Consider the following 13,039-nt stretch of genomic DNA (forward strand, 5'->3'; position numbering starts at 1 on the left):
TACATTAACATTATAACTAGTGTTGAGCGAGTATGTTCTATTAACCCTTTCGCCGAGTATGCTCGGGCCGAGCACCGAGTATTTATAGCTGCTCGGTGATATGTTTGAATCGCTCCCATGTGCATGATTTGCGACTGTTTGACAGTTTTAATACATGTGAGGTATGTCTATTTCTTACACATTCCTCCCATGTAATAAAGCTGTCAAACAGTTGCAAATCATGCACACGGGAGCGATTCAACCATATCACCGAGCAGCTGTAAATACTCGGAGCTCGGCCTGAGCATACTCGGACAGAACATACTTACTCAACCCTAATTATAACCAATTGTATGGTTGTTATAAAGTGGTATATGTCAGAACACTGATGTGAAAAAGGTGGGATGATTTAGCAGTCTAACACTGTAGAAATATGTAGGAGATGGTAAAATCTCCTGGCATATAGCACTGTGCCATACGCCATGGAAAGGCAACCCCGTGTGATAGCCCATTGTATAGAAGAATAAAGCAGATTACACTTACTGAAATCACTAAAATGTTTACAGACATATACGGTACCTGCCGAGTGCCTAAAGCACACTCTTTGGCATCTTTCTGGTGGACAAGAAGAAGCCTTTAAATCTCTTGCAGGGAATGCATTCTTTACACATGCAATATTAACAGGTCATTAAGTTAGAAAAGCATTTTATACATACATTTTTGTGCATAATTATTTTAATAAATACTCATCCTCCTTGCAATATTCTTTCACAGTCTAGTACACGCTACATAGGGCATTACATGATACAAAAAAAGTGTACCAAAAGATCTCTAGTTTGCAGTTCCCCACACCTAAATGTGCAGTCCTACCACAGGCAGATTTATAAATAATCCTAGAAACTTTACCCTTCTGTAGTTTTTTCCTATGTACATAGAAAATACACATTGCAGTAAAGACAACAGTCATCCTTTCCCATCTCTAACATGGACTGCCAACTTACACTACAGCGTCCTAGTGTATTGTAACCAGCACAAAAGGCATAGACACAAATCCTCTATATTTGGAGTCCTAACATTTATACCCTTTTTCCACTCTGATGCCCAAGTTAAACCTGAAAAATATGTACTAATCCGCACAGTATTCGCCTAGCATTAGTCTTATTTAGTGTAAGATACGGTCACAATGTTGATAGGTATTTTGACTAAAAGTTTGATAACGAGAAATATCACAAGATGAAGATTAGTTGATTGTTATTCTCAGCGACCATAGGAAAGTCCAAAAACCTTCGGTAAAAACAAAATGCATAGATCCAGTTACCCAGAGCGCAGAAGAAAAGCTTGGCCGTTCACTTCTGAGTCAGCTCAAATTCCTTCAGCTGCTGTCGATACCATTCTGGGGCCTCGGGGCCATTTTTCCCTGCAGAGTTGTGGTCGTAGCCGTACGCCACAGTAAGTTCCTCGTCTTTTTCCACTGCTGCAATGGTTCGGATACACTTGATATGTCCAAATCTAGGATGAACAAACCTTAAGAAAGAAGACAACATAGAATTCAAGAAAACATTACAGTTTAGATAGGAAAGTGTGATAACTTCTATCTTCACACACGGAAACGCTTATTTTTATTTATTTTTTTTACAGCTCATAATTTTGAGTCTGCAGCCAAATGCAAATAGGGACAGACCGAGCTACAACAATAAATGGCAACTATGTAGATATGCAGTCAGTATCAAGTGTTACAAGTCATCTGGCATTATAAACCCCACCTATCAAATAGGTCACATACTAAAAGGAATAGGTCAGAACAAGGTATTCTCAGCAATCTAGAAGTTATATATGTTGATGTTGTGTATTTTATATGAGATATATACTTTATTATTAAGTGCAGCGCTCATGAGTCAACCCCGGTCATCCCTGCCAGTCAGTGACTGACAGTTTTCCGCCTATACACAGTAATAGAGAAGACGTTGGCAATCATTAGCACAAACTATCAGGTCCTAAAAACAGGGGACGCCTCACAATAAGTTTCACAGAAACTACATCCCAGGCACATAAAACACTGAAATACGTAGTATCCAGATATCTTCCAACACGCAACCTCCAGTCCTCCCAAGACCTCCTTCTCTCCTCCACACATATGTTCCTCAACCAATCGCCTCCAAGACCTCTCCCGTGTGTCTTCATGCTCTGGAATTCTGTGCCTCAACACATCAGACTATCCGCCACAATCGGAACCTTCAGACGGAACTTGAAAACCCATCTATTCAAGACAGCTTACAGCCTGCAATGACCCCGCTGCCACCAAAGCTGCCACAACCCCCCAACCTACTGTCTCCTTCTCCTTTGCTGTAAAATGTAAGCCCACAAGGGCAGGGGCCTCTCCTTTCTCGACCAGTCTGTCATTGTTAGTTTGTTCCCTGTGTTTTATATTTGTATCCTGAATATAACCCCCTTCTCATGTAAAGCACCATGGAATCAATGGTGCTCTAAAAATAAATATTATTAAAAATAATAATGCACTCTGCAGCCTTCTCCCTCGTCCCTTTCGGGGGTCCTCCTCTTACTTGCACAGCACTGTTATTACCCAATTAAAGGGGTTGTCACTTTTCAAAAAGTACCAGTCCCTGAAAACAATTTGTTAAAAAAAGAAAGCTTTCCTCCCCTTCCGAGTCTCCGCCACTGCTCCTAGCATCTAATATTGGCTGCAGCTCTGACGCCACTTCGACAGCCAATCACTGAGCTCAGCAACTTTGAGCGAGACATTCTACACACTAAGAGCTACAGCTAATTTCAGATACTTGGAATAGTGGTGGATATTCGGCGGCAGACCAAAAGGAGAGTAGAAGGAAGAAAAAAACAAACAAACAAAAAAAAAAAAAACAACCTAAAAAAGGATTCTCTTATTCTCTTTGGTATTTAAAAAAAAATAATAAAAAGCGCCCGGGGACCATGATTTTCTGGAAGAGGACAACCCCTTAAATATAACTGAAAACACATTTACATATACAAATTTTCTCCTTTAACGAACCTATAGGCACAGGTCCATTTCATGTGGTATAATGCAGAATAATGACATATGTGCATTCACTATGGTATTTGTATCATTTTAGTGTTTACAGCTGAACAAGGGTAGTTTGTAGACCAAAAGCAGAAGGGCTCTAACCATTCACACTCAATGAAGTCAAAGAAAGAATTCAGAGAAACCTGATCGCAATGTGAATTATTTGAAAACTGTAACCCTGACGTGCTACTATACAGTTTTATTATATTATTCTACAATAATGTCAGCAGGCACACAACACACTACATTCCTGACATATGCTTCGGAAAACCACACTGTGTGCAGAATTATTAGGCAAGTTGTATTTTATTTTTATTACTGATCAACAACTACTGTATGTTCTCAATCAACCCAAAAGATTCATAAATATCCAAGCTTAATATTTTTGGAAGTTGGAGTGGTTTTTTTTTTTTATTTGGCTATCTTAGGAGGATCTCTGTTTGTGCAGAATTATTAGGCAACTTAATAAAAACCAAATATAATCCCATCTCACTTGTTTATTTTCACCAGGTAAACCAATATCAGTGCACAAAATTTAGAAATAAACATTTCTGACATGCAAAAACAAAAACCAAAAAAATTAGTGATCAATATAGCCACCTTTCTTTATGATGACACTCAGCAGCCTTCCATCCATAGATTCTGTCAGTTGCTTGATCTGTTTTCGATCACCATTGCTTGCAGCAGCCACCACAGCCTCCCAGACACTGTTCCGAGAGGTGTCCTGTTTTCCCTCCCTGTAGATCTCACATTTTATGATGGACCACAGGTTCTCTATGGGGTTCAGATCAGGTGAACAAGGGGGCCATGACATTTTTTCTTCTTTTAGACCTTTACTGGCAAGCCACACTGTGAAGTAGTAGGATGCATGTGATGGAGCATTGTCCTGCATGAAAATCATGTTTTTCTTGAACGATACCGAGTTCTTCCTGTACCACTGCTTGAAGTTGTCTTCCAGAAACCGACAGTAGGTCTGGGAGTTGAGCTTCACTCCATCCTTAACCCGAAAAGGTCCCACAAGTTCATCTTTGATACCAGCCCACACCAGTACCCCACCTCCACCTTGCTGGTGTCCGAGTCTGAGTGGAGCTCTCTGCCCTTTACTGATCCAGCCTCTGGCCCATCCATCTGGCCCATCAAGAGTCACTCTCATTTCATCAGTCCATAAAACCTTTGAAAAATCAGTCTTAAGATATTTCTTGGCCCATTCTTGACGTTTTATCTTATGTTTCTTGTTCAAAGGTGGTCGTTTTTCAGCCTTCCTTACCTTGGCCATGTCCCTGAGTATCGCACACCTTGTGCTTTTTGATACTCCAGTAACGTTGCAGCTCTGAAATATGGCAAAACTGGTGGCGAATGGCATCTTCACGCTTGATTTTCCTCAATTCATGGGCAGTTATTTTGTGCCTTTTTTGGCCAACACGCTTCTTGCGACCCTGTTGGCTATTTGCCATGAAACGCTTGATTGTTCGGTGATCACGCTTCAAAAGATTAGAAATTTCAAGACTGCTGCATCCCTCTGCAAGACATCTCACAATTTTGGACTTTTCAGAGCCCGTCAAATCTCTCTTCTGACCCATTTTGCCAAAGGAAAGGAAGTTGCCTAATAATTAAGCACGCCTTATATAGGGTGTTGATGTCATTAGTCAACACCGCTCCTCATTACAGAGATGCACATCACCAGATTTACTTAATTGGTAGTTGGCTCTCAAGCCTATGCAGCTTGGAGTAGGACAACATGTATAAAAAATATCATGTGATCAAAATACTCATTTGCCTAATAATTCTGCACACGGTGTAGAGAATGTGCCAATGAGACTTGTATAAGAAAATGAAGACCAGGAAAGTAGTGCTATGTGAAGACAATCAGGTATTTGGTGGAGATCAGATTTTTATTTCAGCTACCTTTTTGTTTTTATTGTATATAGGCACCTTGGGGATGAGTTTTGTCTAGTTCAACATTTCCAGTAAGTTAAGAGTATTGTACTCACGTGTCATAAATACAGTTAGGAGAAAAAGAGTGGTTGGCCTTGTGTCCCAAGGATGCATAATACTTAGTAGTCTTGTTGTAGGGATCTGGTACATCAATTACAGTTTCATCATCTAAGGAAATGGTGTTGCCATTTAACGACCAGTCTCTACTGTCCACCTAGTAGTGAAATCAGAAAGGGGACATGATTCTTAATACTGCTGGGAAGAGGAGGTAAAGTACACAATTCTGTTGTGCATGCATGTTGGGCAGCATGCATCAGATGCTGGCTAATTTATTTCAGTCATATACATGTTTAATTCTGAAGCACTGCGGGTTCTCCCCACCCTCTGCCCTGAATTGGCAGGTCTCTCCCTGTGTAACACCTATCATTCCAGGGCAGCGGGTGCAGAGAAGCCGCTGGTGACCCGCCTGTCTGACTAGTCTCCCATGTAGCTCAGTCCCTAGCGGCTATTAAACTATGTGTTTCTAGAATTAAACATATACTGTATGGCTGACAATATACAGCCAGCGGCTGATACATGCTGCACGTGGATCAGCAGTTGGGTTCCCTTTAAATTGCCATGATCAGGTTATATTGTAGAAGTTATCTTTAGCAATACTACCGCAGCTCTTCTTCCTGAATGGATCCAGAGACCAGATTAGGAGGAGAGTATGGGCACACATACACAAAGTGATGCTTGGTTGATAACCAAATGACTGGACAATGCAATCAAAGAGATAGCTGTGTGTGGCCGAATTCACACTGCAGCTGCCCAGCACATCCAAACATGTTCAAGGGGCCCCAGTCGCTCGATAAGGCTATACAAGAGGTTCCGTTAGGCCTCTACCGGGCAGGTAAACCCCTTTCATTGGGTTGGAGTAGATTAATCTGCTGCGTATTCTATACAGAAACATGTAGCAGAAAAAAAAACCCACATACTGCACGGTTTACACGTTTCTAACATGGGAACCCGTGGGTGATGCAGGACTCCACACTGGCATATGTTGGGAAAACCCTTATGGTATATACCTTCGACAAGCACTATAAATGCAGTGTGGGGAAACCCTTACTAGAATTCAGGGATGTAATCTGTCCAGCATAGATTGTGTTAGTTTCTGAAGTCATACCTCCTGATGTGTAATCCGCACACCATTATAAAACGACATCACAGTACGAGGACCTGTGCTTATATTAGCGTAGAGACCTTCTCCAGCATTAGAAATCATAGAAACAGCTACGTACACTCTAGAGATGAAAAAAAAACAGATGAAAGTCCAGAGATAGTCATCAGATAGCAATTACAAGTGAAGATAACAGAAAAGGACTCCCTAATAGCAGAATATAAAACAAAGTGTCCTATGTAGGAACAGTCTGAGCAGGCAGCTTGTATCCACCGATTCTACCTTCTATCAAGTGGAGTAAACCTTCAAATGTATGGAACTCTAACCAGTACATGAGGTCTGCAGACATACGTGTACAGCAAATGTAGCAAATATACCTACAACACAAGTATTCAGTATATTATACATTTTCTTTTTAGAAATAGGTTTTACAATGACCTCTAAAACCAATATGCAAGTTACTTTATAGAAAGAATGATAGCCTATGCGCTGCTAGAAAAGCAGATCTTCTTACCTGCATGTACAAGGGCAAGGAAAGGACTCGTTACAGTTCAATGCTTTAGAATCTAATCAAGGCCACCTCCAGTAGAAAAATCAGGCTCTATTTCTAGACTAAGGGCAACTTTACAGGTCTGAATAGTGCAGCATAATGGATGTCCACATAATTATCTGGATGAGAACATGCACAAATAGTTTAAGAGCAAATAGCCAGATTAAAAATTAAAGAAGGGGTGGTGGGTGGAATCTGTCACCACATGTAAGAACAGTTCCGAAGTATTTATTTCTCTTAAAACGGAGGGGTTTTTATTATTATTATTTACATACGTATACTCTCAAAGTTGACACCTAACGCATTGTTAAAAGGGCCTCAGCACCTTATACACACAAGCTCAGAAGAAACATGACTCAAGCGAAACGGATGATAGCCATCACTGTCATTAGAAGCGAAGGCCTGGCATGCTGACGTCAGCTGCTGGCCTCTGAATGGCCAGCGGCACGTATTGCAGCGCAAGGAGCCGGAGGGTCCCTGCACTGCAATACACTTAAGCTGAATGTGTGAGATTGAACGAACATCCAGCTGAGGTTGGTGCTGGGATCGGCGGGCCTCCCTCCCGCGCGGGCCCAGTCAATAGTTACGCCCTGGCAGTGCCATATCCCCGTTTTCTATTAACATTAGAGTAAGCCTGAAAAAGAGGCACAAAAAAAGAAAAAGAAAAAAAAAAAATGAACAGAATGCACAGTAGTGTAAAAACTACACTGCTGTGTACATGTTCAATCTTTTCTTACTCCTATTAACCTGGTTTGAAAACCATGCCGGCATGCAAGATGGGGCAGTTTCAAGTTGATAATAAATGATGCATTTATTAAAAGTGAAAAAAATATACATATCCATCTTAAACAGTTATTAATATGGATAGAAAAATGCATTGACTTGAATGTCAACGTGACTTGGCTGCGTCATGGCACCTCCAAGGTTATCTGGACTTTTGATTACGGCAACCTAATTTTAGTAATGATTAAGCAGTTATCCCCAAACCACTCTTCTCCCACCCCCAGCCCCACAACAAAAAAACAAAACAAAAAAAAACATATAGTATGGAAAATAACTTGATAGCTGGGAAACAAACCACTGGGATTCCCAGAATTTAAAACCAGAATATCCTGAGCGGAACAAAGATCTGCAAACGTGACCTCTGCACCATTCATTGCCTTTGGGACTGCTGAAAAATTTCAAGCGCTGTACTTGGCAGTCCCACAGAAAATGAATGGAGTAGAGCCTGTGCATGCACACTTTGCTCTATGCAGAGCCCAAATCTTAGGATAAATTTGATTTTTTGGTACTAACCCTTTAATAGCTTCAACTAACCAATATTCCCTCTGTAATGATTAATGTGTGTAGGATCATTTATTTTTTTCAAAATATAGTGCACAGTTATGAATTCTGCCTGATGTATGTAAAACTAATAGCACAACTTCATCTTATAGACATAAAATGTTAATTCGTTCATCTTTGAATAACCTTAATATTATTCATCTCACCTTTCTGATTCATAGGGGTCTGGGAGCAAAGGACTTGTAGAAATGCCGGATGAAGTAGATTTATCAAATGTATAAACTTTACCTACAAAAACAAGAGGAACAGTTGTAGAAGTGTCAACCATTCACTGCTAGCAATAATCAGTCTGGATGAAACGCGGACGGTTTTTTCATACGCTCGTCTCCAGGCATTCTTAAGTTGACTTGATACATGAGAAATATAAATGAAAAGAATAATAAGGGAATTGCTGTGGGGGTAAAGGAGGGGGAAGTTGCATCAGTGCCACCCAAAAATAAATAAAAGCTAATTAATACAGCATGTGCCCCAGAATAGTGGTATTGAAAAAATATACACTGCTCCAAAAAATAAAGGGAACACTCAAATAACACATCCTAGATCTGAATGAATGAAATATTCTCATTGAATACTTTGTTCTGTACAAAGTTGAATGTGCTGACAACAAAATCACACAAAAATCATCAATGGAAATCAAATTTATTAACCAATGGAGGCCTGGATTTGGAGTCACCCCCAAAATTAAAATGGAAAAACACACTACAGGCTGATCCAACTTTGATGTAATGTCCTTAAAACAAGTCAAAATGAGGCTCAGTATTGTGTGTGGCCTCCACGTGCCTGTATGACCTCCCTACAACGCCTGGGCATGCTCCTGATGAGGTTGCGGATGGTCTCCTTTGGGATCTCCTCCCAGATCTGGACTAAAGCGTCCGCCAACTCCTGGACAGTCTGTGGTGCAACGTGACGTTGGTGGATGGAGCGAGACATGATGTCCCAGATGTGCTCAATCGGATTCAGGTCTGGGGAACGGGCGGGCCAGTCCATAGCTTCAATGCCTTCATCTTGCAGGAACTGCTGACACACACCAGCCACATGAGGTCTGGCATTGTCCTGCATTAGGAGAAACCCAGGGCCAACCGCACCAGCATATGGTCTGACAAGGGGTCTGAGGATCTCATCTCGGTACCTAATGGTAGTCAGGCTACTTCTGGCGAGCACATGGAGGGCTGTGCGGCCCTCCAAAGAAATGCCACCCCACACCATTACTGACCCACTGCCAAACCGGTCATGCTGAAGGATGTTGCAGGCAAGCAGATTGCTCTCCACGCCGTCTCCAGACTCTCAAGTCTGTCATATGGGCTCAGTGTGAACCTGCTTTCATCTGTGAAGAGCACATTGAGCCAGTGGCGACTTTGCCAATCCTGGTGTTCTGTGGCAAATGCCAAGCGTCCTGCACGGTGTTGGGCTGTGAGCACAACCCCCATCTGTGGACGTCGGGCCCTCATACCACTCTCATGGAGTCGGTTTCTAACCGTTTGTGCAGACACATGCACATTTGTGGCCTGCTGGAGGTCATTTTGCAGGGCTCTGGCAGTGCTCCTCCTGTTCCTCCTTGCACAAAGGCGGAGGTAGCGGTCCTGCTGCTGGGTTGTTGCCCTCCTACAGCCCCCTCCACGTCTCGTGTACTGGCCTGTCTCCTGGTAGCACCTCCAGCCTCTGGACACTACTCTGACAGACATAGCAAACCTTCTTGCCACAGCTCGCATTGATGTGCCATCCTGGATGAGCTGCACTACCTGAGCAACTTCTGTGGGTTGTAGAGTCCTTCTCATGCTACCACGAGTGTGAAAGCACAACCAACATTCAAAAGTGACCAAAACATCAGCCAGAAAGCATTGGTACTGAGATGTGGTCTGTGGTCCCCACCTGCAGAACCACTCCTTTATTGAGGGTGTCTTGATAATTGCCAATAATTTCCATCTATTGTCTATTCCATTTGCACAACAGCATGTGAAATTGATTGTCAATCAGTGTTGCTTCCTAAGTGGACAGTTTGATTTCACAGAAGTTTGATTTACTTGGGAGTTATTTTCTGTTCTTTAAGTGTTCCCTTTATTTTTTTGAGCAGTGTATATACAACTCATTCAGGAAATAAACAAGCTTCAGCAACAGAGGTTATAGATCCTTCAATGTGGAAGTGAGAAAAAAAAAATTACAAAATAAAATTAACGGACCTGGTTGTTAAAGCACACATGTTTTGCCATACTGTCTATACAGACAGTACAAGATGGAAGTGTGTGTCTTGAATATGGTCAAATCTGGGACAGAATGTAAAAATAAAAAATAGCTAGCACTTTTGAAAAAGCATTCTTCTCTTTTTACAGACTTAAAGGAGCATTTCCACTTCCAAGATGCTATCTCAATATGTAGTAGGTGTAATAAGATTACAAATACCTCCAATTAGATATGTAGTATAGTTCTTCTGATTCACTATGCCTCTTTCCTCATGTGCAGGGCATTGCAGTAGCTTAGGTATCCATGGTTATGACCACTGATATAGTGACAGGTAGTTAGCTAGTTGCTAGTGGTCATAATCATGGATACCAAAGCTATTGCAATGCACTGCACATGGGGTAAGAGACATATTTTATCAGGAGAATTGCACTACATTTCTAAGTGGAGGGATTTCCTAATATTATTAATTATTATTACACCTACTACAGCTTGCTTGATCCCTACACAGTAATAATTCTATACCGCAGTGCGCTGTTAATTTAGCAATCTCCTATCAAGCACAAACATGGCAGACGCGGGGGTCTTCAGAAGGCCTCCATCTGCCTAGCTAACCCATCATCACCCTGCTACTGTATCATGCAATGAGTGCGACAGATCTTTGGCGTCAAAATTACTAAACAAGATCACGGGTTTATTGTACTAAAATTGTAGCATTTGTAACCTAAAGAGAACGATTAAAAAATGAACTTTATTCTTTTCATTAACTGAAGACAAATTCACAGTCATTTACTGACCCTGTAGGCTGATGATGGGACAGGTATAATGATAGAGAGGAGGATTAGACAGAAGAAATTAACTGTCCCTGCATTGATTCTATGCTTCTTAACACCTACCATCTGTCCTACTCTACTAGTACACTAAGCCGCCTGTTCTACACTACTCCCAGATGGCTTCCAAAGCGTTTTTGCACTAAATATAGTTAAGGTTCTGTAACAGGGTTAAAGCCAGCTAGAGGGAAATATAGGCCCAGATTCATTAACACTGGCGTTTCATACACCAATGAGGAGCGTGCATGAATATGATGTGTCGAATTCATCAAGAGGTGCACGCCATGTAAAGGAAATCTTATCAGCAATTTGTTGACATGTAATCCGAGAGTAGCACGATGTAGGGACTGAGACCCTGATTCCAGTGACGTGTCATTTACTGTGCAGTGTGTTGCTATTTCAATAAAATCAGTGTTTTAATCAGTAGGAAATTATTACTACAGGACTAGATGTCTCGTGCTTCCTAGCCAACTGTTGTGTAGTGCACACAGAAAGATGCCAATCAGTGGTGTGGGCGGGGTTATACAGGGCTCAGTATTCAGAGAACTGCTAGATCTGCAGAAGATAAAACAGTGATTTTATCAAAATGACAGCAGGTCAAGTAAGTGACATCATTTGAATCAGCGTCTTTATCCCTTCGTCATGCTCTGAGACATCTCCTTCTTTCATCTCCTGTATTCAATGAAGACATATTTTCTCATTTCTGAAATAGGAGATGACAGTTGACAGCAAAGATAAAACATTCTGCTAAAAGTTCTTCCTGAAAATTATAGTTACAGTTCTCCATAGAACTTTATCAGCACCAACTGTCATCATCTCTCTCAGTAATGGACAAATCTTTATTCACCAAAGACACATTTTACCTGCGGACTAAATTCTGAGAATGAATGATCCGTTCAGAAGGAGAAAGCAGTAGATTTCTCTAATAAGATAGATTACAAAGTTTCTTATTTTCACATGTATTATGGATTTATAGAAGAAAAACAATCAAAACAACAGTTACTCCACTTATCAGAGGAGTACGCCTCCGTACTCCTCACCAGAGATGTTACTCCAGTAAAGGACTAGTTTAAGCAAAGCTGCCTCTTTTGATGAATTTGACAGATTGGCGTAGCCACGCTTCGCACCACCCTGACTCATCCCCAACTTTGCCCAATTTGGCTGAGCCGCTTGAAACTTGGTGTTTTCTGGTGTAAACACTTTGATGAATCAGAGCCAGAGGGTTTTAGATACCATTTACAGTATGTTTCACAGCAGTGTAACCCATGGCTCATCTTCCCTTTAAATAAGGAGCGATCTTTACTCACTAAGGCTATGTGCCCACGATGCAGAAATGCTCCGTATTTTTCCTGAGCGTTTCTGCATCTCCCTGGCAGAAAAAAACGCATGCGGATTGTACATGCGGATTGTACATGCGTTTTTTCTGCCAAGGACAAGCGGAAGTGAAGCGTTCTTCACATGCATTTCCACATGCGGGTTGTCAAGCGCTTTCCAAGCGATTTTAGCATCACTTGGAAACTGCTTGTCAACTTGGTCACACTATATAAATCCATGCAAACGGCATGGATTTATATAGTGTGACCCGAGAGAATGTCAAAAAAATAAATCTATACTTTCCTTCTGATGGCCCCCACAGTCTTGCTTTGCTCGGTGCTGACTGTCGGCAGATCGCGGTACACTGAAGGACCTGCCGACGTCAGCATCGCGTATAATATAATATTTATTTTACAGTTTCTTTGGTACCCAGGTCCGGAGGAGAGTCTCCTCTCCTCTAGACCTGGGTACCATCTGCACATTGAATGCATGTATTCCGCATGTGCTTATCTAGTGAAGCGGAATGCATGCGTTCTAATGCAAGTCAATGGCGGCGAAAATGCAGCACTTCTGCAAAATAATTTGTAGTGCTGCGTTTTTTTCCGCAATGATAATCCGCAGCGGAAATTTCCGCAGCATGTGCACAGCACATGCGGATTATCATTGGGGAACATGGCAGGCCTTCTACCATGCGT

The 13,039-nt window shown here is 41.6% G+C and overlaps 1 protein-coding gene across 2 annotated transcripts in view; it reads right to left on the bottom strand.

Annotated features, from left to right (window-relative positions):
* Positions 1-229: 229 nt before the first annotated feature.
* The window catches only part of SETD7 (SET domain containing 7, histone lysine methyltransferase), a 44,097-nt gene continuing 31,287 nt past the window's right edge, over positions 230-13,039 (bottom strand). The window contains exons 4-7 of one of the 2 annotated variants that reach the window (XM_073655822.1): positions 8,172-8,253; positions 6,138-6,255; positions 5,029-5,186; positions 230-1,503 (exon numbers count right to left, since the gene is read on the bottom strand). In XM_073655822.1, the coding sequence (XP_073511923.1) occupies positions 1,326-1,503; positions 5,029-5,186; positions 6,138-6,255; positions 8,172-8,253 (536 nt within the window). In that variant the 3' untranslated portion in view covers positions 230-1,325. The remainder of the gene's footprint in view (positions 1,504-5,028; positions 5,187-6,137; positions 6,256-8,171; positions 8,254-13,039) is intronic. The other variant, XM_073655814.1, reaches the window with a different exon arrangement.

Source organism: Phyllobates terribilis, unplaced genomic scaffold (assembly GCF_046119375.1).
Source record: "Phyllobates terribilis strain yellow unplaced genomic scaffold, ASM4611937v1 Scaffold_1__5_contigs__length_1240528914, whole genome shotgun sequence".
Classification (NCBI taxonomy): domain Eukaryota; kingdom Metazoa; phylum Chordata; class Amphibia; order Anura; family Dendrobatidae; genus Phyllobates; species Phyllobates terribilis.